Source organism: Lepidochelys kempii, chromosome 7, assembly GCF_965140285.1.
Source record: "Lepidochelys kempii isolate rLepKem1 chromosome 7, rLepKem1.hap1, whole genome shotgun sequence".
NCBI lineage: Eukaryota > Metazoa > Chordata > Testudines > Cheloniidae > Lepidochelys > Lepidochelys kempii.
Window position 1 is genome coordinate 68909953 of NC_136386.1, and position 27411 is coordinate 68937363.

Here is a 27411-nt window from a genome sequence, read left to right on the forward strand (position 1 = left end):
TGGCCATTGAAAAGGTTTGTATTCACATCAGAGTGGAGACCACCGAGTTCAGTAGTTAGATCCTCTGTTTTTAGAAGTTATTTACTATCTCATTAATCTATAAAGCCTTATATGGCCACACAATACTGAGGAATGTGTGGTAGTTGGTTTTTTTTTTAATTTAGGGGGGCGGGGCAGACTCCTGCAGCCAAGAATGTACTGGAATTATTCTTTCATTTGCTAAAATGTGTGCTCTCTTTCTTTGTGTCAAGGGGAATTATCATAAAGTTGTGCTGAGGGTCCGATCTATTGCGAAAAGGGAAATTGAAATGTACTTTCATTCATGTGCCTTTGACCTTGGAGGCCTGAATTAGGTGCTACCGCTCTCTATATTTTTAAAAGAATAAAGGTCATTCACCCATTTCTGAGCACAAGTGAACACATTGTCATGCAATACAAGAACCAGAGATGTCTTTTATTTTAAACCAAAAAAAAAACCCCACCGCATTTGGACAATTCTTTTGTCATAGCTACTGGTATTGTGTAGCAACAGTATCCCATTCTCTCTCTCTCTCTCTCTCTCTCTCTCTCTCTCTCATTTTTCTTGTTTTAACATTTTTATAGTGCCTAAGGGCTAACCAGCAGTGGGGCTCCATTGTGTTAGGAAATGTCAGAGTAGCAGACTGTTCATTCCTGAAGTGCTTAAAATCTAAATGGACAAGACAGTCACAGGTGCAGGAAGGGGTAGAACGCACTAGCAGAATGAACAGTATGATAAGAGGGGATCAGCTAAAGGGGAAAGGAAGTTAGGCCGATATGGAGTGAAGAGACTCTGAGGGAGGGCTGCAGCAAACAGCCAGTCAATGAAAGTTCAATCAAAACCGATCCTTTGCATTTGGAGAACAGTTTACCAAGGTCCCTGCTTTGGCTGCTTCTACCCTCTACTGCCTGGAGTCCCTGGCTTGCTCCTATCTGTAATTTTGACACTACCTGGTGTCCCCAGTTTGTGAGTTGGGGGGTCTCCCCAGCACACTGCTGGGGGAAGGGGTGGTCCCAGATGGGCCCCACTTTACCACTTTCCCCCCACACTGCAGTATTCCCAGCTTTGGCTGTTTCCTCCCTACTGTCAGTCCCATACGTCGAGGTGGGAGTTGATAAGCACTCAGTGGAATAGATTTTCAAAAGCCCTCTACAGTGGCCTAATTCTCTGCTCACATTGAAGTCCAGTAAAAATCCCACTGACTTCAAAAGCAGAGGAGTTAGCCTAATACAGAACCGTTTTGCAAAGCCCAACCAGTATATTTTGAGTGAATTGATCCCTGGAGAAGGAAAGACCTGATTATCAATAATGAGATTTGTCCACTGTTCATAAATGAAATGACCAGAGTCCATATCTCATCATTTTACCTTCTAGTTTCCATTATGAGCTTCTGCTGATAAGTGAAAGGGCATGCTGGCTGGAATAACTTAATGAGAAACGGGGGGAATTGGTCCAACAGCATGGAGGTTGATTTTGGCTCTCTTATGCCTTCTCTCTCTCCAAAATAAACCTCCCAAGGTCCTCAGCAATATGAACTTAATTTTGAGTTCAATGTTTTGATGTTAAGAGATGCTTCTCTGGATGAAATAATGTTAGTTAGCAGTACCTGTATTTGCTGCCCGGCTATTTAGAGTTCTAGGTATAGCCCAATATAAGTAAATCTTATTTCCCATAATCCTGAGGTAGATAATGAATCTCCTAATTAGGATTTGTGTTTGAATTAATGGAAATTTCCCAAAAGCTGTGAGAGGAACATCACAAAGGGATGCTGGATGCGGAATATGTCAGTGAGTAAGCATGGGATGAGAATCTTTGATCTGTTTTCTAAATAGGCAGAAACCACCAAACGCAGCTGGTTGTCAGGAAAACCGCAGAGGCCCAAAAGTGACTACCAGGTGATGTCTGGGGAAGTCAAGACCAGATCTGAGACCACTTAATTTCCTTCCGAGAGACGTGCATCTTGGATACTCCACACATGGAACCCCATGGGCAAAGCATAATCCTATCTTCTCCCTAGGGGCTTGGTTTGGAATTACTCTCCTTTTTGCAGCCAAAAGTTTGTGCTTGGTGCTGAGTTTCAAGTTCATGGCAACTTGATATGAGCCAGGGTTTGGTTAGGAATCTTAAAAACAGACTTGGTGGCAGTATTCCATCATGCTGCTGGAAACTTTTAGCAATGCCGTTTTGAAAACTAAAAGAGGTAGTCTTATGTAAAATGAGAGATTCTTCAAAATAGATAATAGTTGGGTTTTTTGGGTGGGGGTGTCAAGGGGTGGAATGATTTTTATAGTGAATCTGTATGACAAACCTATCCATCATCCTACTGAATTTCTTGTTACAACCAAGAATACAAGACAACTTTGTGCTAGACCATTCTGTGATGCCGCAGTGAGATACCAAAGCGTAATTATTAGAGAAGTGCTTAATTAAGTATGAGGGCCCTATTCACCCACTTGTCGTGCACAGCTTGTGACCCCAGCCACAGCATAGGGGATGGAAGATCAGTAGCTGCTCACCCTGAATTCCCCCCCTGCAAAGAAGTGAGCAGATGGGTTGGGGGTTAGAAGTAGCTCAGGAGCTGTCCTTTCTCTACACCTCCTTCCAGATGGCCAGCTGACATGCAGGAGTATGCTCTGCTGTAAAAAGAGTTGAAATAACTTGCTTGCTCTCCAGCTCAAAAGGGGAGGAATTGTGGTTGAATCTGCTTCTGGGACTACAGCGCTATGTGCCCCCGCCTTATTCTATAAAGTTACAGTCTAGCCCTATCAGGCTGGTGCTGTGGATGTCTGTTTCCCCCCACCTTCCCTTTTTGCATCCAGTGAAGTGAGCTGTAGCTCACTAAAGCTTTTGCTCAAGTAAATTGGTTAGTCTCTAAGGTGCCACGAGTACTCCTTTTCTTTTTACACCGTTTAATGTAATTTCACAACAAACATCTTGTCTCATTTCCTTATTTGGGGTAGAACCATTTGAAAAATCTTATTATGCTCTATTAAAATTTTATTGCTAAGCTTCTACTAAAATCCCCTGGGAGGGAAACCCTTGATTTAAAGGCATGATTAGAGGGTTGAATTGTGGGAATGGTGTTAACCCCTCTCCTGCCCAGTTCTCAGAGTGACAGACCAACTGGTATTAGCTGGTGGGCCTTTCCCACACACTGGCCTCTTCGGGACTTCTTCAGCATAACAGCTTTCAGCTGGGAGGTTTGTGGGTTTGGTTTTCTATATGGGGCATTCTGCTGCATTCCTGTAGAGAGATGGGTTTGGCATAATGCCCTGGAAGGCTTCAGTTTTTTGAAACATTGAGCAACTCCAGTGGCTGATGCTTACCTTCTTCAAATATGAGAAGCACAGAAAGCAGAACTCTGCAATGCCCATCAGATCAAAGCTTTTGTAACTGCATGACTTGTGATCTAAATAAAACCAATTATGCAAATTTGATGCAGTATAGGAAGATTAAAAATATCACAGTGCTACAATCTGTCACAGCCTAACAGAAGCTCCCACTGCACCATTCTTTCTCAGTTACTTAAAGCTGTGTCTTCTCCATCTCACTGCGTACCACCACATTTACCATCACACCTTAAGTCCAACAGGCATGGTGGTAAAAGGACAAGCAGCCTGTTTGCAAAGTCCAAGTCCCTGCATGTGCATGGAGTGTCTTGGGCCAAGGGGGGCACAAAAGGGGTTGTCTGTTTAATGTAGAGCCTGAATGCATCAATGTACGTCTTCTGGGTTTAACTCTAACTGTATAGTCAGTTTTGTGTATCTCTCTCAGATGGCAACAGGCAGAGAGAGAACTAGTTAAAAACTAGAAAATATTGTAAAGCCACAAGAATTGGCAGCGGGACTTGGTGTCAGGTGTGGTTTTTGAAATTTCACTGAATATCTTTTTGAAATTGACTAGATTTCAAGTTACAGTAATTCTTTTAATATAAACTTTTGGAATAGCGACTTTACTTTTTCTGAAGTAGAAGAAAGCTCACATTAAACGTCTGAATTTTTAGACTGAACTTTTTTTTCCTCTCTCTCTTCTTCCTCCTCTGCAGATATTGCTCTATAGAAGATGCACTATTACCGATACTCTAACCCGGAAATCAGCTGTTGGTATAAATATCTGCTTTTCAGCTACAACATCATCTTCTGGGTGAGTACAAGGCCAAAACTCTCCTTCTGTATTATGAGGTCCTCAGCCTGGGACTTGTCTCCCTGAAATTATGTCCTTCAGCACGTGCATAATACTCACAGAGAAAGTGAACGTCATGGACTTGGATGGAGGCTTTTGTGATATGTCCAAGCATGACTGAAACCTTCAAACTCATTTCATTTCCAACTTAAATTGGAGGCAGGCAAATGTCCAGATGTTTGGATTTGTCTTGTTGGTTGCAGCATGTCTGTAGGCTCAATCCGGTACAATAATAAAGAAAAATGTGGTCCTTGCTCCAGTGAGTTGACAGTTTACGTTAGAAAAACAATGTAGATGCACAATATAGAAGTTGATCGTCTAGTCTCAGAAGCTTGGATGTCCATGTGAATTATGGATGGCTCCTGGCAGAGACATCCAGGTATATGGACTGATTCAGATGCCTCTCCAGTCGGAATCTTTTGGGTATGGAAATAGCCTTTCCTGGGCACTGTATCTCTTCTGTCCTGCTTCAGGCTGGAACCAGGAAGCACTGGGTGTGTGTGTGTGTGTTTGTTTGAAGAATAGTTTCGCGGGAAGTTATCCAAGATCTTCTGAACATCAAAAAAGTTAATTTTCCTTTGCGTAGTATCACTTTGGACGCTCCATTTCAGATGTGCGTGCACCTCTCGAGCCCTGTGGGGATGCTGGTCGGGCATCACCTAAAATGGAGCACCCATAGGGACACTACTCGAAGAAGAAGTTGTTACTCACCTTGTGCAGTAACTCTCTCTGGTTCTTTTGAGATGTGTTCCTATGGGTGCTCCACTACTGCCCTCCTTCCCCTCTCCTTCAGACTGTGTTCTTTCTTTAGACATTCAGATAAAGAAGGAACTGTCCGCACAGCTCTGTATCCCCTCTGTGTGTGACATGAGATTGTAAAGAGTACATGCACAGGGCAAATGGATAGCAATGGAAAAATCTCTGATCGAGGGCTCGAGAGGCATACGCGTAACCCACACACCTCCTGGGTGTGGTGTTCTGTCCCATCTAGTGGCATCGAGACCTCTTAGAGAGAAAAAATGAGTCTGCTCTACAGTCTTAGGTAACAGCCAGTTGGCTTTTAGCTCATGCTGTAGAGGCTCATGCACTAAGCTCCAGAGGTCCCGGGTTCAATTCCGCCCACCAACAATGCGAGTCTGTCGGCATTACATATGCACACCTGAAGTGGAGCTCCCATAGGGACACCCCTCTCAAAGAACCACCATTACTGCACAGGCAAATAACCTCTGGTTATCTTGGTCTGAGCTGGTTCTTATGACTTCTGAACTATTGGCCTGACCCTAACTTAAACAGGATCAGTAAAAGGGGTACAGAAAATGGTATCCACCCATTCTTGTTACTTTATACTATGTGCATATTAAATTAGGCTTATGTTCATTAACTATCTTGGCCTTTCAACATCTGTGCATGCAAGGTGAGGAGATGCTTTCTGAACCAGAAGTTTAATAAAGACCTCAAAATGGCCATGATGCTAAACTGTGCGATGTCTGATGTGTATTGCTGTCCTTCAGACAATGCAATCGGAATACTGGCATAAACAATGCAAGTGTCACTTATCCTTCTCATAGACAGCTTGGGCCAAAATGACCACTAATGAAAACAGGTGCAAAGTGGAGCTGCCCCTTTGCTAATATCATTTACAGTGATACATGCAGCTGGTCTAATATGTTGACTCTGCAGTGTAGCTAATCAAAACTTTACTGGAGCAAACTTAAGGGCTGGAGTTTTCAGGGGAAGACATGAAAGTGACTTTTTTTTCCCCCTTCATAAAACTTGATACCACGATACCAAGAATATAAATTGACATTTCTGTTAAAGCCAGTGGTGCCATATTGACTTACACAAGCTGGGGATCTGGCTATAAAGGAAGCTGCTCTCACTGGTGACCATCCTTGTTTAGTACGCCGTATCCTTAGCCGAAGGCAAGTTGTTTTAATGAAAACCGGGACCTCTAAACTGAGATACTGTAGATGATAGCTCACAATGAAGCAAGTAATGTGGAAAAAGGAGATGGAAATATCCCCTGCTGGAGAATCAGTTTTCCTTTATAGCATTATGATATTCCTAATCTTCTGTAGTAGGCTTGTCAAATCCTTTTGTTTTTGTAACTTGACAGTAAGAATATACAGCACTTGGAAAGGGTCAGAAGTCCCTGATGTTTCCGCAAGACTATCAAAGATCTAGAACTGGTCTTTTATAGCCACTCAGTTTTCCCTCTCATTCTACGTTGTTCCATCCTTTTTTATCACTTTTTTTTTTCTTCATAAAGGATAGAATGACCTTTTTTCTTTATCCCTCTGTTCCCAACCTTTCTAAAAACTGATAGTGATCTTAACTGTTCCTTTTTCTTACCTCTTGGCTTTCAGTTTGCCTTGTTGCTCACTGGAATGAGAGCTGATTCTGAGAGAAGAAAGAGCAAAAATTTTGCAAAGGCTCTTTGCTAAAGAGTGATAAAGGGGCAGAGAACTTGAGTATTATGGTTTTGAGCTACAGCTTTTTCCCTCCCCCCTCCGGATCGCTGTTTAATGTTTCCAGTACTGAATTTAATCATAGGGTTGTAATTTTGAAGAGATATTAGATGAGTCTTTGCACCTTTCCAATTTAATGTTTTGGGACTTGCATTAAAAACTGTGTCCAGAGTGTGCTGGTAAACGATTGTACCTGGGGCTCAGACCTCCTTGATAAGATACAATAGGGGGACCTATCTGCTGCATAAGAGGCTATTTAAATTGGGGGTGCGTGCACACACCCACCCACCCCTTGGAAGTACCTCTCTCCGCTGACCTGGCAGTCTGTTGCATGAGGTCAGGAGTAAAGTGGTTGGGAGGGTCAGGCTGTACTTTGACAGTGACTTCAGGACTTTGCTTCCCTCTGTGGAGGAAGGCTGGAATTGGAGAAAAGTATAGGCACTTTCACAAGCCTATCTCAGCCATTTACAGTACTGTGTTACAGTGATCATGGAAGGAGCTTGTCTCTGTCTTGCGTAATACTGCACACACCCACAGCATTTTTCTTGAAGTATCTCAAAGGAAAAGGTTGCAAGGTATATCTGAAAGGTTCTTAACAACATATCTGAATGGGGTAATAACTTCTTTAGTTAGTCCTGAGATTCCTTCCTACATACTCACCCTTTGTTAGTACACTACATGTCTAGAGGGAGGGGTAAGATCGAAGACACTCTCTACTGCAAAATATAAAATGTACAGGAGAATAATAGGCCAAATTATACCTGTCCCTGCACAATATTGCTATAGGGGAAAGGCCCTGAAAGCACAGATGCAGAGGGCAACCGTAATCTCTCTGAGCATAAATGCAATGGGGAAAAGGGGTTTACCAGTGTTGCCATGAGAGTTGAACATCCTCCAGGCTCCTATCTAGGCAGGGCCGGCTCCAGACACCAGCTTTCCAAGCAGGTGCCTGAGGCAGCATTCCCAATGGGGTGGCAGTCCGTGTCCCATGGCGGCTTTTGGGCGGCACCTCCGCTGCTCTTCTGGGCGCGGTGGCAATTCGGCGGCGACTGCTTGGGACAGCAAAATTGGCAGAGCTGCCCCTGAATCTGGGTGGGGGCAAGTTCAGGACCCTGACTCTCGTGTCCACTAGTTAGTGCTGGTAAGCAGCACTGGGATATAGCACAAGCCACACTTTACACAGGTGTAGAAACTGGTTAAGATAAGCACACTCCTCCAGCACACACAGGGTGTCCAACTTTCTAAGTCCAGAAAACCAAACACCCTTGCCCCGCTCCATCCCCCGCTCACTGCATCCCCCACTCCCTTCATTGCTTGCTCTCCCCCACCCCCTCTCACATGCTCATTTTCACTGCAAGGTCCAAACGTATATATTTATTGTTTTGACAGATGTACCTTTGCTAAGTTCCAGTTTTATTTGTTACTGGATGCTAGAGCTGGCAGCAAAATAGTCAAAAAGGGTCATTTTTAAAAAAAAATTTCAAAGGTTTTCATGATTCCCCCCCCCCCCCCCCCCTTTCAATTTTCTTTTGCAACGAACTCCATGGTTTTTGTTCACTAAAGTTGTTGTAATTTGTGTGTAGAATTAGGACCACACGTGATCATAGCGGCAATGGGTCCATTACAGGCCCAATCCTGAAGCCCAGACCCAAATCCATAGACTACAACCACAGAAATGCATACCAGTCCAGATAATGATATAAATAAATCTGTAGCAACTGACTCCCACATCTACACGTAGGTACACATGTATATTCATGCATGCTAGATGTGTACACATGAACACATTTACTTCCACATTTTTTTAATATTACAATTGTTGTTTAGTGCCTAGAGACCCCTACTAAGATCAGGGCTCCAGGGCGGCAAGCTAGACGTACTGGCCAAACTGGACAGTATCTACGTAAAAGAATAAATGGACACAAATCAGACATCAAGCATTATAACATTCAAAAACCAGTCAGAGAACACTTCAATCTCTTTGGTCACTCGATTACAGACCTAAAAGTGGCAATTCTTCAACAACAAAACTTCAAAACCAGACTCCAATGAGAGACTGCTGAATTGGAATTAATTTGCCAACTAGATACAATTAATTTAGCTTGAATAAAGACTGGGAGTGGATGGGTCATTACACAAAGTAAAAACTATTTTCCCTTGTTTATTACCGCCCCCCCCCCCCCCCCGCCCACACACACACTGTTCCTCACATGTTCTTGTGAACTGCTGGCAATGGCCCACCTTGATTATCACTATAAAAGGGTTTTTTCTCTCTCTCCTGCTGGTAATAGCTCACCTTACCTGATCACTCTCCTTACCATGTGTATGGTAACACCCATTGTTTCATGTTCTCTGTGTATATAAATCTTCCCACTGTATTTTCCACTGCCTGCATCCGATGAAGCGAGGTGTAGCTCACGAAAGCTTATGCTCAAATAAATTTGTTAGTCTCTAAGGTGCCACAAGTACTCCTTTTCTTTTTGCGGATACAGACTAACACGGCTGCTACTCTGAACCATAAAAAAAAGTCTGCAACAAAGTTTATAATGTAGCTAGACAAAGATGGGGAGAAACGTATGATACATTGGCTCTTCTGCAATTACTAGTCAACAACAGTCACTTTTTAAGAACCCTTTTTTTTAAAAACTTGTTATGAAATGAATACACATCTATTTTATGTCATCAATTTTGTTTTGTGCGGAAGCCAACAAAAAGACGAAAAGTCAGGCTGCAAATTTTATTCACACAGGTGTAAACACATGCGGCAATACACACATCTCCCTACTCCGACACAGTCTCTTACACACATACAATGCATGCACACACTTGCACACACTTGCCTACACAGAGACACTTTTTCATACGCTTTTCCAGGGGCTGCCTAAATCACCCAGCTGGGAAAGGAGGCGGGTGAGCTGAAGGGGAAAAGATGAGGGTGGTGGAGGAGAGAGGATGGGGAGGGAAAGAGGCCAAGGATGAGAGCAGGATGGGGGTGAGAGGGGGCAGTGAAGAAGAGAGGAGGGGTGTGGAGGTGGGTGGGGATGCAGGGGGAGGCAGAAGGCTACAGGAGCATGAGGATGTGGGGGAAACGGGTGTATAGGGACATAATGGGAGTGCAGCAGTGTTTGGAGGTGAATGGGATGCAGGGCTGTGGGGGGTGAGGGACATGTGGCGAGGATGGGTGGGAGAGCACTGCAAGGGGTATGGGGCTGGGATGGGTAGGTGTGGGGGGCAGGACAGGATGGGACAGTGGAGGGATGCAGTGATGGGGATAGCAGTGTGGGGGGGTTAGGGAGGGGTGCGGGTGCAACCCCATTCCCAGCACTTGGAGACCGGGGTACACATACCTCAAACTCCTGGGTGCTGGTGATGGGGCAACAGACAGACTGACCGCAGTTCGCCGCATGGCACGCACTGCAGCTCAAGCCTAGCCACGTGAGGAGAAGAGGGCTGGGCAGCAGTGGGAGAGGCACGTGCTGCCTGCTGAGCACTTGTGAGTCGTGCTCATGCTAGTTCCTCCCCTGCCCTGACCTGAACCAGCCAATGGAAACTACACTAGGGGAGGGACAGCACGAAGACCCCCCTGGCTGCCCCTAAGGCTAGGAGCCGGACATGCCAGCTGCTTCCCAACCTGGGAGCCGCATAGTGCAGCGGCTAGCAGGGAGCCTGCCAGCCCCCCTGCACAGTGTGGCAGCACTGCCAACTGGACAGTCAACAGCCCGGTCAGCAGTGCTGACCGGAGCCACCGGGGTCCCCTTTTGACTGGGTGTTCTAGTCCAAAACAGGACACCTGGCCACCCTAAGCACATAAAGAACATTATGCCTGTTCGTGCACCTTTCAGACCTAGCCTTACAGCTATCACAACCCCACATTGCCTTCAGTTGCCACCAGGAAACAGATTTTTCTGTACACTCTTGACTGCATGTACATAAAATAAAAGTGGTGGCACAGACAAACTCGCAATATTATAATGGACTCCTGCATCGATGGGGACCCTTTCATCCAAGGATCTCAAAAGGCCTTGTGAGCATGAGGAGCCGCAGTAAAGCCTGGGCTACACTTAAAAATTAGATCAACCTAACTACATTGCTCAGGCTGTGAAAAATGTCATGCCCTGAATGCCGTAGTTAAGTCGACCTAACCCCCTGCGTAGATATAGCTAGGGTTCTTCTGACAACCCAGTTCCCACCTCTCAGAGAAATGTCATAACGGTATCACTGTAGCATAGGCATTCCCTAAGCTAGGTATAGAGTTCATTTCACCCACTACTAAAAAAGCCAGCCATCTGTGGACTAGAATTGCATGAGCTGTTGAGGAGTGTTGCTGTGAGTTGTTAGACAGCTCAGACCAGGAAATGGAGAAGTAGGAAGGAAAAACGAAATATATTAAGTAAGATTTGGTCGGGACTCTGTGCTTAAAACATACTAAGCTCCAAACTGTATTTATGTTGTATCCATAAAGTCTGTTAGCAACAGAGTTCCCCAGTGCCAAGATAGGATATTGGTTCAATACAGATTTGGAAGGAAGAGTTCCACCTACTGAATCTCCAGTGCCATTTCCTGTATCACATACCCTGCTGTCTATATAACAGTTTTGGTGTTGCAGCCACCTTTTCAATCCCCTGACATACCTCCATATGCAAGCTTGTGGTGTAGACAATGCCTGAAGTGCTACTTGGTGATCCCTATCCAAATACTCACCTGACTCAGCCTGACCTTCCCTAGCTTGTGAGATCCAATGGCACTGGATTAGCTAAAAATAGGATAGTGTTGAATCTAGGTATTGTTAAAATATTTATTTGCAATATTTCAAATTAACTATAGGTAAATAATCAGCCTTGCAAGATTCTGCTTGTTTAGGGCGAAGTAAAATCTCTAGGTTTTTCATTGTCCTCACTCATCATGGGAGAGAACAGGCAAGTAGCTCTTGTGCCTGGACAAATAGATATTCATGAAGGCTGAATAAAACCATACAGCTTAAATAAACATAACTCTTTTTTTAGGAAATTTGGTATTTTTTTCCTTTTTGCAAATAGCTATTTTCAGAGACATCTATTTCCTTGGGGGGAAAAAAATTATATTCAAAACTTGCTTCCTTTCAGGAAACAGTCATGGCCTTCTACATTAAATCTCTTGAGTGCCTGAGATGGTCTCTGTCTGTTATGGCACTACATTAATTTGTGGTCCCTTTTTTTTTCCCCCTTCCATCTCACACCAGAAGCAGTCAGGTTGTGACCTATAGATTTGCTGAGACAGACTTTCGATTTCCCTGAAATAGATATAAATATATTTTTCTTTTCTTTCGTCCTTATTGAAGATTCCACATTGTGACCATTTCCTGCTGTTGATTTGCCTGATGTCTGCTGTTTAAACTATGAAGTTTAACCTAGTGTTCACTATACTTTCATTTTTCTCATGTGTCTAGCTGATCAGGCCCAAAATTTAACTAGGCTCTAGAAAAATTATCCATGCTTATAAAACCTTTGTTGTTCAGATCAAGGGTTGTAAGCAAGAAGTTATTGATATCTCATTTTCTGATGAGAAATATGGGTCTCTTGGTATCTATGGTGTATTGGAAGCTGTGTAAACATTACCAGCATCACTGTAAATCCTAAGGGTTTTTCTGGTCCTGTTTGCAGGCCAAGGGGCTCTGCGGGAAAGCTTGCAATCAGTCAGTTCTGCAGAGAGCCAGCCTCGAGAGAGATGAGTTGAGTTGTATCTCTCTGTTTTAGAGAGGTTGTGCTCTCTGTCTCTCTTGTTTTTAGTTCTTGCATGTTAAGGGTTGTGTATTTTAAGAAACAGTATTATGTTGCAACCTTCCAGTAATAGTTAAAAACATAGAATTCTAACTTCTCCATGTGTATGCCTGAACATAACAGTACAATCAGTTGTGAACATGTGCAAATGATTCAGCCCACACAGTAAGTCATCTCTTTGCATTGTCCATCCTTTCTTGTAAGCAGAGGGAGTATAGAATTAGTAAGAGTCCTGTTCTCCTACCATGGTCCTCGGGGTGGAAGGTTCCTGTGCTTTTCAATACATTGTCTTAATAAACATTTTAGAGGTACTGCTGCTTTAAGTCTGGTAAAGCCAAGAACTTTCTCACAGCTGAACATGAGCCTTCACAATATACTAGTTCTTTGCCTCATTAGGTGGGCAGATCTTTCATTACCTTGGGAGTTCTTCACACCGGATGTCTTCCATACTATATATAGTGTAGTTGTAGCCATGTCAGTCCCAGGATATTGGATATTAGCGAGACAAGGTGGGTGAGGTAACAGAAACTGGTCTCATAAAAGAAGTTACCTCCGCTACCTCGTCTTCCTCCACTCTAGCATGACTAGGGCTGAATCTCCCATTGAGATTTCCCTGTGTTCTAAAACCACTTCGGGGCGAACACAGCATTATTGTGCTGCATCGTGAATGACAGCTTCACGGGATAAGGTGATAATTCTGTGCTTCTAAGGGCCAGATTCTGACACCCTTATGTGGAGTAGTACCTTTCTCTGAGAGAGAGATGTCAGTGGGACTGTGGAGAAGTAGGACACTAGTCCGAATGCATACGTCTACACTGCAATTAAAAACCTGTGGCTGGTCCATGCTAGCTGACTTGAGCTTGTGGGTCTTGGGCTGCAGGGCTGTTTTATTGCAGTGTAGACTTCTGGGTGTGGGACCCTCCAACCTTGCAGGGTCCTAGAGCCCGGGCTCCAGCCCAAGCTCTGAAGTATACACTACAATCAAACAGCCCCACAGCCCGAGCTCGAGTCAGCTGGCACAGGCTAAACATGGGTTCTTAATTGCAGTGTAGACATGCCCAATGAACCAAAGCTGTGGCTCTAACCCTGTGTTTTTTGGCTGTAGAGCAGTGCTCCAAAATGCCTACCCTTCACCTTGAAAACTCATTGGAGGGCAGGAGGGATACCCCAATAATGCTTTTGTTCTGAACTGCTTGCACTCTTGAGATCCAATCCAGGAATCATGGAGCGAAAGGGGGAAGGATTGAGCATTCCAGAATTCTCCTTATCCTTACTCACATCTCGACAGGAAGAGCAGAATGCAGTTCATTGTGATGTACCTTGAGTTACTTCCTAATTCTGCTCCTGGCCGTTAGCAATTGGGATTTCAGATGTTTAGAAAAAAATACAGTAATAGGTGGGAAACCATAGGATGATGCAAGCCCAGTATCTTTGCTCTGAACAAGATAACGCTACAGTCATCTCAGGTCAACTTTAGTATAAAATTTACGGTTTATAAAAATAAAATGATCTTTTAAATCTAAGACTAATATCAACATTTTCATGATGTTAATGGAAAAGATTTCTTGGGATTTTTAAATTGCAGCTCCTCTTTTTGCTCAGCTGTGCAGTGGAGCGAGGAAGGAATCCACAGTGTCTTGTACAGCTCTGAAAGGACATCTAGAACAGCAGCCCCTGTGCTTGAAGGAGAAAAGCAGCTGTTACCAAGTTGTTTATTGACCCCAAGAGCAACTTTCTAGAAAGGGGACAGGGAGAGAAAGAGAGGGGAGTATATTGAGCCATGGCTCCACTCATGTTATATGCTGGTGGTTTAAGTTCACAGCATAAACATGGGGAATTTAGATAAACATAAGTACTTTTGCTGGAAGGTTGTAGCGTGACACTACTTTCGAACCCAGAATAACACCTAAAAACCCTGCCACGGAGAGAGACTTAAACAGGCTGCTGTCTGAGGCAGAACTCACCCCACTTTACTCTAAGCAGTCTGGCTGCAGGCTGACTGATCCCATGCTTCCCTACAGGGAGGCCTGGCTTCAAGCAGGGCCAGGAAAACATCAGAGTATTTAAAGTGATGGTTTACAATTTTAACAGTTTTTTTCAATACACCACACTTGTCAGCAAAGCAGGTTTTGTCACATGGGCGAGAGAATGTGTACACCCATTGAAGGAGAGTAGCAAATTACTCTTATCTTCCCAATGCAACTGGTGACCTGCAAAAAGCATTGTGCCTCCTAGTCAGTAGGAATGTTTCCATGCAGTTTTGGATCAGGCCCCGAGATGGAATACCTCTGAAGCAATTTTTCTGTATGCCTTCCCCATTGCAGGATGGTGACTAAATAAATACCCCAATTTAGCCCTATGTGAGGAGAGGCAAATTGGATTTTAGGTCTTTGTTTTTTAATAGTTAAAGGTGTTGCTGCTGACATAGATGAGGGGATTCAGAGAGGGTGTGAGACTGATTTTAAAAGTAAGTTTGAGCATTACTGTCTCCTTTCAGAGTGCAGTTGTTCTATATAACAATGAATAATTCAGACAATCCTACAAAATAAGAGGGCATTTCTCTCTGAACAGAATATAAAAAGAAAACCCAACATTTCAAAGTTGTCGTGGATCTATAAACCCCAGGGCAGGAAGGGCGCAGCTGCTGTGGCTCATTTGAACTTCCTGTTCGCAGAGGTGTGGTGGATTTGTTGTGTATGTTTCCATCCAACCTCTTTCATGGTGCATGTGGGTTTACTGATTGTAAAGTGTAGAGGCCAATCTGGATGATCCAAGATGACATTCTTGTTTTAAAACATATTGTTTGAGTCCATGTAAAAGGCGGATGCCTAAAACAGAAACTTCTGTAACATTCCAAGGCTCACTAATTTGCAGCATGACACACTCACTCTGGGTTAACTTTTAAGGTCATTTGTCACTACAGAATATCATTACAGATTTTTTCAGCAGTTATCAATGAGGCATTTAAAGTCTCACATGGAATTTAAAAACAAGGAACTCACTCATTTAAATATTTGCACTTTGGCAGCCATGTGAATCTGCTCCATCATTCCACTTTTATAAATTCACTGATAGATATAGAGTTCTGTGACCTATTTCAGCAGATGATTTCAAATGCAGTGCATCTGGGGCCTGATCCTGCTCCTATTTGAGGTTGAGGTGGTTCAACATCTTGGACGATTAGGCACATACACCAAGGGGAGTACCACCTCTGATGGTGAGTCACCTCACTACCACCATGGTTGGATCAACTCCCAGCCCATGTGGATAGTAACCAAAACTTGTAAAAATAGGATGGTTGTCTGATGACCCATTTAATGATGGGTTTGCTCTCTGTCCATTGCTTCTGGACTGGTATCCACTTCACAAAAACAGCACTACAATTAGATTCATTTGTAGTTCTTGTTGGCAGTTCTTTGGTCTGACCTCTCACCAAAGACCAAATGAGCATGGAGACTGAGAGGCCCTCCAGCTCTGAGAGGTGGTCCTTGTAGCTCACGTTAGAGCCACATAGGCTGGGAAATAGATCTGGGAGAATAGTGTGGAATGAAAATCACAGTGAATTCTAAATTTGGGTGTGCTCACACACAGCTCCTTCAGCACTCACTTGTGTAAGATTTTGTTCTCATGGATATCTGGCGCATTTAGGAGGTGAGGGTGGAAGCTCATGCCTGGAAAAACATGCTGGTTCACTGTGTGATCATGCTAGAAGGTGTATTCATTTCAGAAGTGCTTGCAAGGTCATCAATTTATATTGCTGAATTTGGATGTAAGGCTCTTAGTCAATTGGGAATGCACAGTAACTTGTGATAGGCCTCCACAAATTGTGACTACTGACAGCAATACTCCAAGGGCCAGATTGTGATACCCTTACCTAAAGGCTATGTAGTAAGGGTGTCACAATTTGGCCCATAGTGCACCATTGACAATTCATAAGCTAACATGCATTCATCCAAAACATTTTTTCAAATGAATCTGAACAGGGAAACAGCTCTTTTCTACTGGGTAGCTTGCACTGCGGCTGTTCTTGGTGAAATAAGCTTCTACATCTCTTAGTTCTCGCGAGTCAAATGGCTAAGAAGGAGTGAGCCTGCTACTGTTTCCGTTGTTGATTCTCAGTGCATAATTGACTGAGATTCAACAGTGAGGCTGCAAAGTTGTTGAGGGTATGATCTGGCCTACAAAATAGCTGGCTGGTAATGCACAAGAAGGAAAGAATGCAGCTGACTTTCAGAGCACAACCTGAGAGCTTGTGGTGACAGAAAAATATATCCTCTTAATTGTAAACTGAGAATATGCGGCTTGGAAGGTGCTGGAGGTGATTAACATGGAAACCCAAAGTGCTGTTTTTAGTCACTTTTCAGAGTAGACCTACACTTTGAAAGAAATACAAGTTTGCCTCATTTCTATTACTGTAACAGACAAGTCAGTCAACTCTCTGAGTGACAGTAACATAACAAGGAAGTGGGAAAAAGTGGAATGTACATAGCAAATCAATTTTAATTTTTCTGTGCTATGTCCAAAGGCCCCTGTGATCCTTCATCTAGAGTTAAAACATTGTTATACCAAAGAGATGAACATGTTTTTTTATTATCCCCAGATTGGGAGCAACAAAGACACGTGGAACTGTAGAGAGAAATCAAAAGACACTATCTTCCCCTTTCCTTCCAGGACCAATGGGACAGAGTGTCTTTTCTGCTGAATCTTAATAAGAGGAAGCAGTTTTCCTGTCAGTCTCTGAAAAATTCTCCATAGCCTCTTGCAGTACAGTAATAAATAATCAGAAGCAACACGCAGCTGTTTTAATTGTTGGGTGTCCAGTCCCACTGCCCAACAACTCCTATCTAGGCAGGGTAAAATATGCTGCCTAATGGAAACCAAAATAAATGCTTCTCAATTAAGAAATCGATTTTTTTTTTAAAAAAAAATTAGGATGGGAACAAAACAGGAAGGCTGTAATCCGTTCAAACACAACAAACATGAAGGCGTTAAATAGCTCGCTATGTGAATAGCGGCATGGTCCTCTCTTCTTTTTGTGTGTATCAGCTAGTCCCATTCCATTAATTTTCTAGAAATCTTCCTCAAGTTCCAGTTAACCCTTTACCTACTGCCAAGATTAACCCATGCTGTGGCAACTTGCTACCTTGTCTCCTGCACCCTACACCAGCCTCTTCTTCTCTTGCCTTCTGGTATCATTGTGGCGCATGAGTAGGAAATATTAGATGAATGTCTTTAAAAAGAGCTGGTTGAAACTCAGAATTCCCTTTCCACTGGATATGCCTTTGCTTTGAAAAGAAAATTTTCTCACTAGAACAAAACCTAGACATTTTCAAAATTTTCCTTAAGAGAAAAAAAATCAATTTTTCCCCAATATGGAAAAAAATTGAAGTATTTCAATTTGTTCCCTTCGCCTTCTCTACTCTTTGTCCCCCTCCCCCCCGAGTTCCTGCACTGCCTCCTGGAGTTGTGGGAGCCTAGAAGGCATGAGAGCCCCAGTTCAAGCCAGGACGTCCAGTTCCACAGCAGGGACCCTGGAAGTCCTGGACTTCCCAGTCAGGCTAAATGGCGGGGCTGTCCTGGAAGCTTGACTCTGGAGGCTCAGGATCCTCAGCAGCCCACCAGGCAGGAAACTACACAGTCTTCTGTTAAAAGTTTGTTGAAACCAAAATGTTTCCATAGATCAGCAGTTTCTGATGCAAATCGGTACTGGAAAATTTCCTAACTAGCTCTAGCTTTGAACTTTGTACAATAGAAAATCCACAATGAAACACTTCTATTCCCTACCTGAAAAAGTCACTGCTTAGAGACTTAGGTGTGGTCTAGGTCACTACTACTTTTGACACATCCATATGTTTTTCAAAGCTTATTAAAATGAGGGAGGTTTTGTTAACACTCAAGGTGTGTACTTGCTTCATCATGACCAAGTTGCATGTTCACTGTATGCTATTGCTCATCTAACCTTGAAATGGAAGTTTAACTAGCATCACTTTGTCCACCCATGGCTGTTTCATGCGTAATTGTTTTGCATCACTTTCTGTGTGCTTGTCCTACTATGTGATACTGAGCTCTTGCAGAATCATCTGACACTCTTTTGAGTAACTAGGTATAAAATGGCTTATACATCACCCTTAGCATTTTTAGCCACAGAGCAAACTAGGAATTTCTCCCACTCTGATCACTGCTATGCCTGTGGCAATAGAAGCTGTGACACTTCAAAATCCTGACATCTGCCTAATGTGTAATGATAAAAAAGCTCTGTGCTTTCCCCCCACCTTGACTCCATCATGTGGAATTAGCTGTAGTGTTCAGCTCACAGAAGGTGGTTGTTCCAGATATGGCTGCTTTTGCTAGAAAAGTTATTTTTTTTAAGATATTGCACTCTACTTCTCAGCAGGCATGTATTGTCAAGCCTAGAGGGGAATAGCAGATCACAGACTCAAGAGAAATGAAGTCCTCCATAGTGGTAATAGTAGAAGTACTGGTTCTGAGATAGTGGAAGTGTCAGACAAGAACACCATTTAATATGATCTCAAGGGGAGAAATCAGGCTTACTACAAAAGAGCAGAAGACACGTTTTGGTGAGCCCAAAATTGGATTGAAAATTATATATGTAATGTCTGCAGTCAGTTCTTCATATTAATTAAAAAGAAATATGGCCAGCTGCCTAGCACTCACAAATAGTAATAAAAGTGCTTCTGTAAAGTGAATGAAGGGGGAGAGAATATAGCACAAGCAAACAAACAATTTCAGACCTGGGAAGAATTGCTGTAAGTAATAAGGAAATTGTCTGAGAAATTAAGAAAAATCCTTTATAATCTGGAACACAGTTAAGCCACCCCATAAAAAGCAGCGGGGGGACACCTAGCAAGTGATGGTTGGGTTCCTTGTTGCTAAGCACCTTAGAAAAGCCAGTGTTGGCTGTCTAGAGTCTGGTTATGGCCTGTCAGCAAGGGGGAGGGGAGCAGCGTTCATACCGCACTCCCCATCAGTGCCCAGGCTGGGGAAGCTAATGATCCAACCAGCGGACCAAATACTTTGATGAATCCTGGTCACGTGCCACCTGAGGCATGTTGCACATATGCTAAGAAGAATCAAGAATGCACAAAGTATAAATCATGGCAAAGAGCTGACTTCAGTTTAAAAACCAGTGGTCTTCTAGCACAATGCAGCTCTTGCCAACGGAAACTCCTGAAAGTTGGTTATGATCCCAGGCTTTGCATACTTGAGTTAGCGTTCCTACTGCACTTCCTTTTGGCTGAGAGAAAGCAAGTATGGTGTCAGTCTAATGTTGGATTCAGCCTGTTTCTGGGGAACTGTACCCTCCGTGCCAAGGGCAAGGTAGAGTTTTTTCCCATCTCTAACTACTCTACACCCAGAAGGCAGCATTCCCAAAGCTGGTTAGGTATCGGTAAACTAGGCAGCTGCCGAAGATGGCAGGTTTGGCCTGTTCACCCCTCTGTCATGAAGGTGGGACAGCCTGGCTAAATCTGCCACTCAAGGCCTAGGAGGAAGAGGGTGGCATGTTGACATGTTGATTGTTTTGAGTGGCCTCTGGGTGGGTGTCTCCTCTCCTTCATCTGAAACTGTTTATGCATAGGTTTCTGAGATGTCTCCAAGCTTTTGGGTAAATGGTTTCTATTATAGACTTAGAGAAGTGAGAATGAGACCTCATTTACTCTCAAACTGTGGAAAAGCTTTTGCTATAGCAGCATATTATTAACCTACAAGGTCAGCAGGTATGCTCTAGGGGAGCAGATAAAGAGCTGGTTAGCTCAGACATTGGGAGTGGAAAATTTCATCTTTGTTTGGATACTGATACTGGGTGTTAAGACAGAGGCTGCCTGTGACTACAAAGTGTTGAGGTCAGAGCAAGGATCAATTTTTGCTTCACATGAAAGAGTTGAGTTAATGGGGGTTATAGAATGTTTAAGTCAGTGCAAAATCTGGGTTAGTTTCTCAAACTTGATGCTTTCTGAAAAGGAAGGAGTTGGAGACCATCCTTACCACCTAATTCAAAGTGGCTTAAAGTTAGGAGTAGGAAGCAAAGAAATGGCTTATCTAATTGAATGGGAAGGGGGTTAGGTAATGAGTCTTGACATAGACAAATCATAAAAAAAGGGAATACAGGAGCACTCAGTCTAGTGCTGCCATGTAAAATTACTAAACAGGGGAATGAGCTGTGTGAAGTAGTGCATGAAATTCTCTGAAATCATCACCAGAGCGCAGATAAGCAGTTTTAAAAAATGGGCCATGGGATAATAGAATGATCCCTTAAGGAGGCAGCATGCACTTTTTTAATAAACAGTTTTTAAAAGGAGTTAATTTTTTATTTGTAGGAGGAAAAAATGCAGCGGGCTAAAACCAAGCCCTGAAAAGGCTTGTTTTATGAGGAGACATTAAAAAGAATGAGGCTGGTCATCTTAGAAAAGAGGTGACTGAGGTGGGCTATGATAGGGGTCTCTAAAATCATGAATGGTGTGGAGGAAATGATAAACAACACTTCTGTATTCCCTTCACATAACACAAGAACCAGGGGTTTAAAACAAACGTACGGAAGTACTTTACACAACACAGTCAACTTGTGGAACTTGTTGCCAAGGGATGTTGTGAATTCCAAAAGTATAACTGGGTTCAAAAAAGAATTAGATAAGTTCATGGAGGATACATCCATCAATGGCTATTAACCAAGACAGTCAGGGAAACAGCCCCATGCTCTTGGTGTCCCTAAACCTTGGACTGCTAGAAGCTGAGACTGGATGACAGGGAGTGGCTCATTCAATAACTGCCCTGTTCTGTTCATTCCCCTGAAGTATCTGGCACCAGCCACTGTCAGAAGACAGGATACTGGGCCAGATGGACCATTGGTCTGACCCAGTATGGCCATTCTTATGTTTGTAATCCTGCTTATTCAAAGGTCATACTTCTGGGTGGGTGTCTTCTGCCCTGGTTCCACGCAGTTCCTGGAAGTGGCTGGCATTTTTCTCCAGCTCCTAGGCAAAGAAAGGCTTGGCCACAGGGGCTCTGCATGCTGCCTCGCCTCAAGTGCCGGCTCGGACAGTGTAGTGGGAACAGCGGCCAATGGGAGCTGCAGGGGTGGCACGGGTGGCCGGGGGCAGCGTGCAGAGCCGCCTGGCCGTGCCTCCACCTAGGAGCTGGAAAGAAATGCCACCCGCTTCCGGGAACCACCTGAGGTATGCGCTACCTGGAGCCTGCACCACCTCCTATGCCCCAGTCCTGAGCCGCCTCCTGCACCCAAACTCCCTCCCAGAACCTGCACTCCCTCCTGCACCCCAAACCCCTTGTCCCTGCCCCCACATCAGAGCCTGCACCCCTAGCTGGTGCCCTCACTCCCCCCACACTTCAACCCTCTGCTCCAGCCCAGAGGTCCCACCCCATCCAAAACTCTCATTTCTGGCCCCACCCCAGAGCCTGCACTCCTAGCCAGAGCCCTCACCCTCTCCTGCATCCCAGCCCCTGTCCAGCCTAGTGAAATTGAGTGAGTGAGCAAGGGTGGGGGAGAATGAGTGATGAAAGGAGGGGGGATGGAGTGAGCAGGGGGCGGGCCCTTGGATAGGGGGTGGGGCAGAGGGCAAGGGTGTTCAGTTTCTGCAATTGGAAAGTTGGCAACCCTACTGTAATTCCTGGGGCTCTGATCTATGATTGAGGCTAGTAGTGCACTAGGAGCCGTACGAACCAGAATAAAAAGATCCTTGCCCCACAGAGTTTACAAGCTAATATGGATACTGACAGACTGACTGAGGGAATACAAGGAAACAATGAGACAATATTGGTCAGCATGACAGGCTGCTGGTGTGCTGAGACCGCTGCCTAACTGTAGTCAAGTTTTTTGTAGGCATGACAGCAAATGATTAATTTGAAGGAGGATAATGAGGTAGGTTTGTGGACGTTTATGGGGATCTCCTCTCAAACATGAAGGGAGGCGCATGGGAGGAAAGCGTGAAGGTGCTTGTTTGAAAATACAATAATTACATGATGGAGGCTACACTTATTGACCTGTCAGGCATGGAAATTGACACTGAATGAAACATTATGGCTACAGTGAGGATAAGCTGTAAAGGGCCTTGAGAGTGACAATAAGTGGCTTATGTTTTTGATGTGGTAGAGGCAGAAGCTAGTGGAGGGATGCAAAGAGGAAGGTGATGTGGTCAAAGCAAAGGGCTACGAGTGACTTTTTTTTTAAAATCAGCCTTGTGAATGGGTATAGGTGGAGCAAGATTGTATTTGTCAAAGCCAGAGAGAAGGATGTTGCAGTAATTGAGATGCAAGATGATGAGAGCCTGGGTGAGCATTTTAGCTGCATTGATTGATAGGAAAGGTGGTATTTTAGAGAGATTATTTCTGCATAACCTGCAAGATTTAGGTATATGTAGCCCAAGGTCCAGTGTGCTTCAACAGCAGCCCCAGAAACTACAAGTTGTGGACTACAAACTGAGGCATGCTGGGAGAACTTGCTAGTTCCTGCCAGGATGTACCCTCTGTTCCGCCAGCAGGAGGTCTCAGCATTGACTGAGCTGGGAGCACGTAGCAGGCAAGCAGAGAGGAGGCTACTGGACTGTAATCCTGTTCTATGTTCTTTACAGAATAAAGCCTTGTTCCTGGTGGTTTGTCTGAGTGGGTCTGGTCTGAGGTGAACACACACTGACACACAATGCAGAGCACATAAAGGAGCCTCAGGCCCAGTTTCCCAAAGTTGTGTAAAAAGTCGCAAGGCAGGCTTACCCTATCTTGAACAACCTCATACTGGACCAGTGAACAGGAGAAGAGACTACATATAGCCTGGATGTGGCAACGTAGAAAGAGGTTTGAGTCAAAGATGTCCAGATTACATGTCTGTGTTGTGATGGTGTCCATTGTAATCACGAGAGGACGTGGGAGGACTTGAGTTGATGTCTAGGCATCCACAAGGAGACGTCGGGGAGAGAGTGGGAGGCGCTGAGATTTTGGTTTGGACAGAAAGAGACAAGCCTGGAGTAGATAGGTAGATCTGCGCGTCATCAGCATGTGGAGATGGTAGCTGAATTTGTGTTTTGCAGATGAGATTACTTAGAAAAAGAAGAGAAGGAGACCAAGGACAAAGCCATCATAACCCCTGCAGAAAGCTGGGGGAGGAGGAGTATCCTCTAAAGGAATGATTAGAGTGACAGGAGAACCAGCATAGTACAGAGTCACAGAACCCAAGGGAGAGCAAGATTTAAAGAAGGCGATAGGGTGACCAGATAGCAAGTGTGAAAAATCGGGATGGGGGTGGAGGGTAATAGGAGCCTATGTGAGAAAAAGCCCGAAATATCGGGACTGTTCCTATACAATCAGGACATCTGGTCCTCCTAGGAGAGCATGGTCAACTGTCCTCAAGGAGGATGAGGATGGAGTACTGGTTCTGAGTTTTGGCTAGGAAGAGGACATTAGAGATTGTTTCTCTACTGCAAAATGGGGATATGATACTAACCATCTCAAAGTACTCTAAGATTTAAAGAGGCAAAACACTAGAATTATTACTTTAGGCCCAGATCTTGCAAACATTTATTCACATTCTTTTCTTTATTCAAATGAGTATTCCCCTTGAAATCAATGGGATTATTTATATGCATAAGTATTTCAATATCTGGGCCTTAAATCCAATGTACATTCTTTTCAAGCACATCTGTTGCTCTCTGCCTTTTATTGTTGTAAACTCTTTGTATCAGCATTCCAGAATCACAAGTCTGAGAGTCTGGGGTTGAGATGGCTCAGACCCATTCATCATTAGAGTACCTAGTACTAGCCACAGCTGATGGTCAGGCCTGATCCTGTGAGATGCTTAGAGTTTCTTCAGAGGTATTCACAGAGGACTGAGTAGATTCATCATATCTCTGGGAGATGTTTCCCCTAGGACAAGCTTAAGACACACATGTGGAATGGCAGAGGGAACATGCACTGCCACTGCCGAGCCATGTGCCTAGTCAGAGAATCTCATTCTCTAGTTGTGCTATAGATCTGGTATCCTTTGCCAGTACTAAATTTGCTTAACATTAATGAAAACTGTAGGTGATGCTTCCTGAATTCAAGACTTTTTTTCCTATGTTCCTCAATCATTGTTAGTCTTTGTCCTATGTTTTTGTTTCTTCAGTATGGATACAATGGTTGACCTCACATGAGGGGACCACACTTTTATACAGGTTTCAGAGTAACAGCCGTGTTGGTCTGTATTCGCAAAAAGAAAAGGAGTACTTGTGGCACCTTACAAGTAGCTCACAAAAGCTTATGCTCAAATAAATTGGTTAGTCTCTAAGGTGTTACAAGTACTCCTTTACTTTTATACAGGTTTCAGAGTAGCAGCCCCGTGTTAGATTGTATCCGCAAAAAGAAAAGGAGGACTTTTGGCACCTTAGAGACTAACAAATTTATTTGAGCATAAGCTTTCATGAGCTACAGCTCACTTCATCACTTTTATACAGAATTCTAGAGTCCTAACAAGCCCTTCTGTTCCTACAGGAAGTGTTAACTTAATTAGGAAACCTCTCCTATCAGATGATTTTTATGTTATGCTGTAACAGTTTTTTCTGAGAAAAGGACTGCTGTTCTATGTAAGCCTATATGCATACAGAGACTCATAAATACATTCTCCTATTTGCTTTGTTATATGTATTTATGGTGATTATTTCTAAGGAGGGTGAGGGGAGCATATTATTTCACATTGGGAAGTCTTGTTTTCATTCCTGATTAGTGTACTAATCAAATTTTTCTTTTCTGTAGCTAGCTGGAGTTGCTTTCCTAGCAGCCGGGCTTTGGGCATGGAGTGAAAAGGTAAGATTATGAAGGATTGTTGATGTTGCATTAACCAATTTCTTAAGTGTGTTTTAGCTTCCCATCCTCAAGAAACAATAGGAGTTAAAAACATCTGAGCTAAATTCTTAAGGAAAAAATAATTTACTACTTTATAAAGTCCTAGTTTTTGCCCTTCATAGGGATGGTTGTGTCTGTAGGGCCTATGTACAGTAGGCAGCACAGGTATAATATCCCTCTTATATTTTGCTAGATTAACCTATTCTCCCCTTCAAAGTCCTGTGGTAGTCACCCCAGCATCACTCTGTTATTTTTCCATTTGCCATGAGGAATGAGCTGGATTAAATATGTACAGGTATACAATTCGATCTACCAAGTGTGATAGCTGGAACCATCCATTATGATGATAATGGTACCCTTTAGTCATATGTGTCTGACCTTTTTTTTCTTAAAATTTCTTTTTGTTGCTACCAGCATTGTTGTGACTTGCTTGTGATTAGAATTAAACAACAGGGTTTTGGAACTGCAAGTGCCTGTGTATGTATTGTTGAGTTGCTGTAATTGGTAGTGGAGGTGGGATGTTTGTAGGGGGAAAAAAGGTCTGAGCCCTAATGTCACAACTTCTGTTAACAAACTTTTTATTTTAGAATCTATTGTAGAGATGCAATACATCTATTAGGTCATCTAGTCCAATTCCCTGTCAGTAAATCACCTTATTGTAGACCTACTAGAGTTTTATCTACTCAAATTTTAAATGAGCTGAGATTTCCCCCACTTGATATGACAGATTATTCCAAAGGCTAGTAGATCATAGTTTGGAAGCTTTCCTGATATTCAACCACAATTTTCCCTTTCTTAGGCCTTGTCTACACTATGGGGGTAAGTCGACCTAAGTTACGCAACTCCAGCTACGTAGCTTAGGTCGACTTACTGCGGTGTTTGCAACCGCACTGGGTCAACAGGAGACAATCTCCCATCGACTTACTTTATGCTTCTCTTTCCGGTGGAGTACCGGAGTCGAGGGGAGAGTGATCTGTGGTCGATTTAGCGGGTCTTCACTAAAATTTGACTAGATAACTCTTCATTAGACCCGCTGAATCGACTCCCAGTGCATCGATCCCTGCAGCATCGATCCCCGGTAAGTTTATACATTCCCTTAATTTTTTTCCCATTACTCCTTAGGTGTGGTAGATAACTGAGATATCTCTTCCCCATCTCACTTCATGTGCTGTTGAGGAACTGCTAAATGGATTTGAGAGCAAGGGCTGGAATTGGCAAAATATAAACAGTATTGGGAGAAAAAGCACTTATTGGAATTTCAGTTACCGATTTGACCAACAACCAAAGTGAATTAGATCGGAGAAGGATGAGGCAAAAAAAGCTTTTTCTTTTAATTGGTTAAAGAAAGACATGCCAAACATGCATATCTAAGAGCTTTTCTGTCAGTTTTCTTAATCAGCCTGTCTTCTCATATACAGTAGGCCAGGGTGACATTACTTAGAATCATGAAATGTAGGGCTGGAAGGGACCTTGGGAGGTGATTTATAGGGCCCGGGGCTCAGGCTGCTGGCGCGGTAGCGACGGTGGTAGCCGGGAGTCCCGGGCCCTTTAAGTTGCTGCTGGAGCCCCAGGGTAGCGGTGGCAGCAGCTGGGAGCCATGGAGCTCTGGCAGTGATTTAAAGGGCCAGTGGCTCTGGCTGCTGCTGGGAGCCCCGGGCCCTTTTAAATTGCCGGGCCCCAAGGAACCTGCCCCTTTTGCCCCCCCGCATTGGCGGCCCTGCCGGTATGGTCGTCTGTGTACTGGCTCTTACAGGTATGCTGTACCAGACCATACCGACTTACTTTCACCTCTGGTTAATACACCCCAGAATGATAGTCACCTTTTTCACAAGTGCCTCACATTGTTGGCTTACACTCAATGTGTGATCTACTATAACTCCCAGAAACTTTTCTGCAAGTACAACTACCTAGTCAGTTATTCTCCATTTTTGTATTTGTGTATTTGATTTTTGCCAGCCTTTTTCCTGGTTTTGTTAAGAAGTTTTTGTTTCGTTGGTGTTGGACAGACATGCTCTCTAAGCAGCTACCTTGCTCAGTAGGTGCATGTTAAATACAGACAAGTATGCAATGTTTGCTTCCCTTATTAGAAATCCATCTGAGCATTTTCAGGGGTCCAGCAGAAGCCATGTATGTAATGGGGCCT

General features: G+C 43.7%; 1 protein-coding gene across 6 annotated transcripts in view; it reads left to right on the forward strand.

Annotated features, from left to right (window-relative positions):
- TSPAN14 (tetraspanin 14) overlaps positions 1-27411 on the forward strand; it is a 79049-nt gene that overhangs the window by 30975 nt on the left and 20663 nt on the right. For all 6 annotated transcript variants that reach the window (XM_073353279.2, XM_073353283.2, XM_073353284.2 and 3 more), the window contains 2 exons: positions 4065-4162; positions 25179-25229. In XM_073353279.2, the coding sequence (XP_073209380.1) occupies positions 4082-4162; positions 25179-25229 (132 nt within the window). In that variant the 5' untranslated portion in view covers positions 4065-4081. The remainder of the gene's footprint in view (positions 1-4064; positions 4163-25178; positions 25230-27411) is intronic.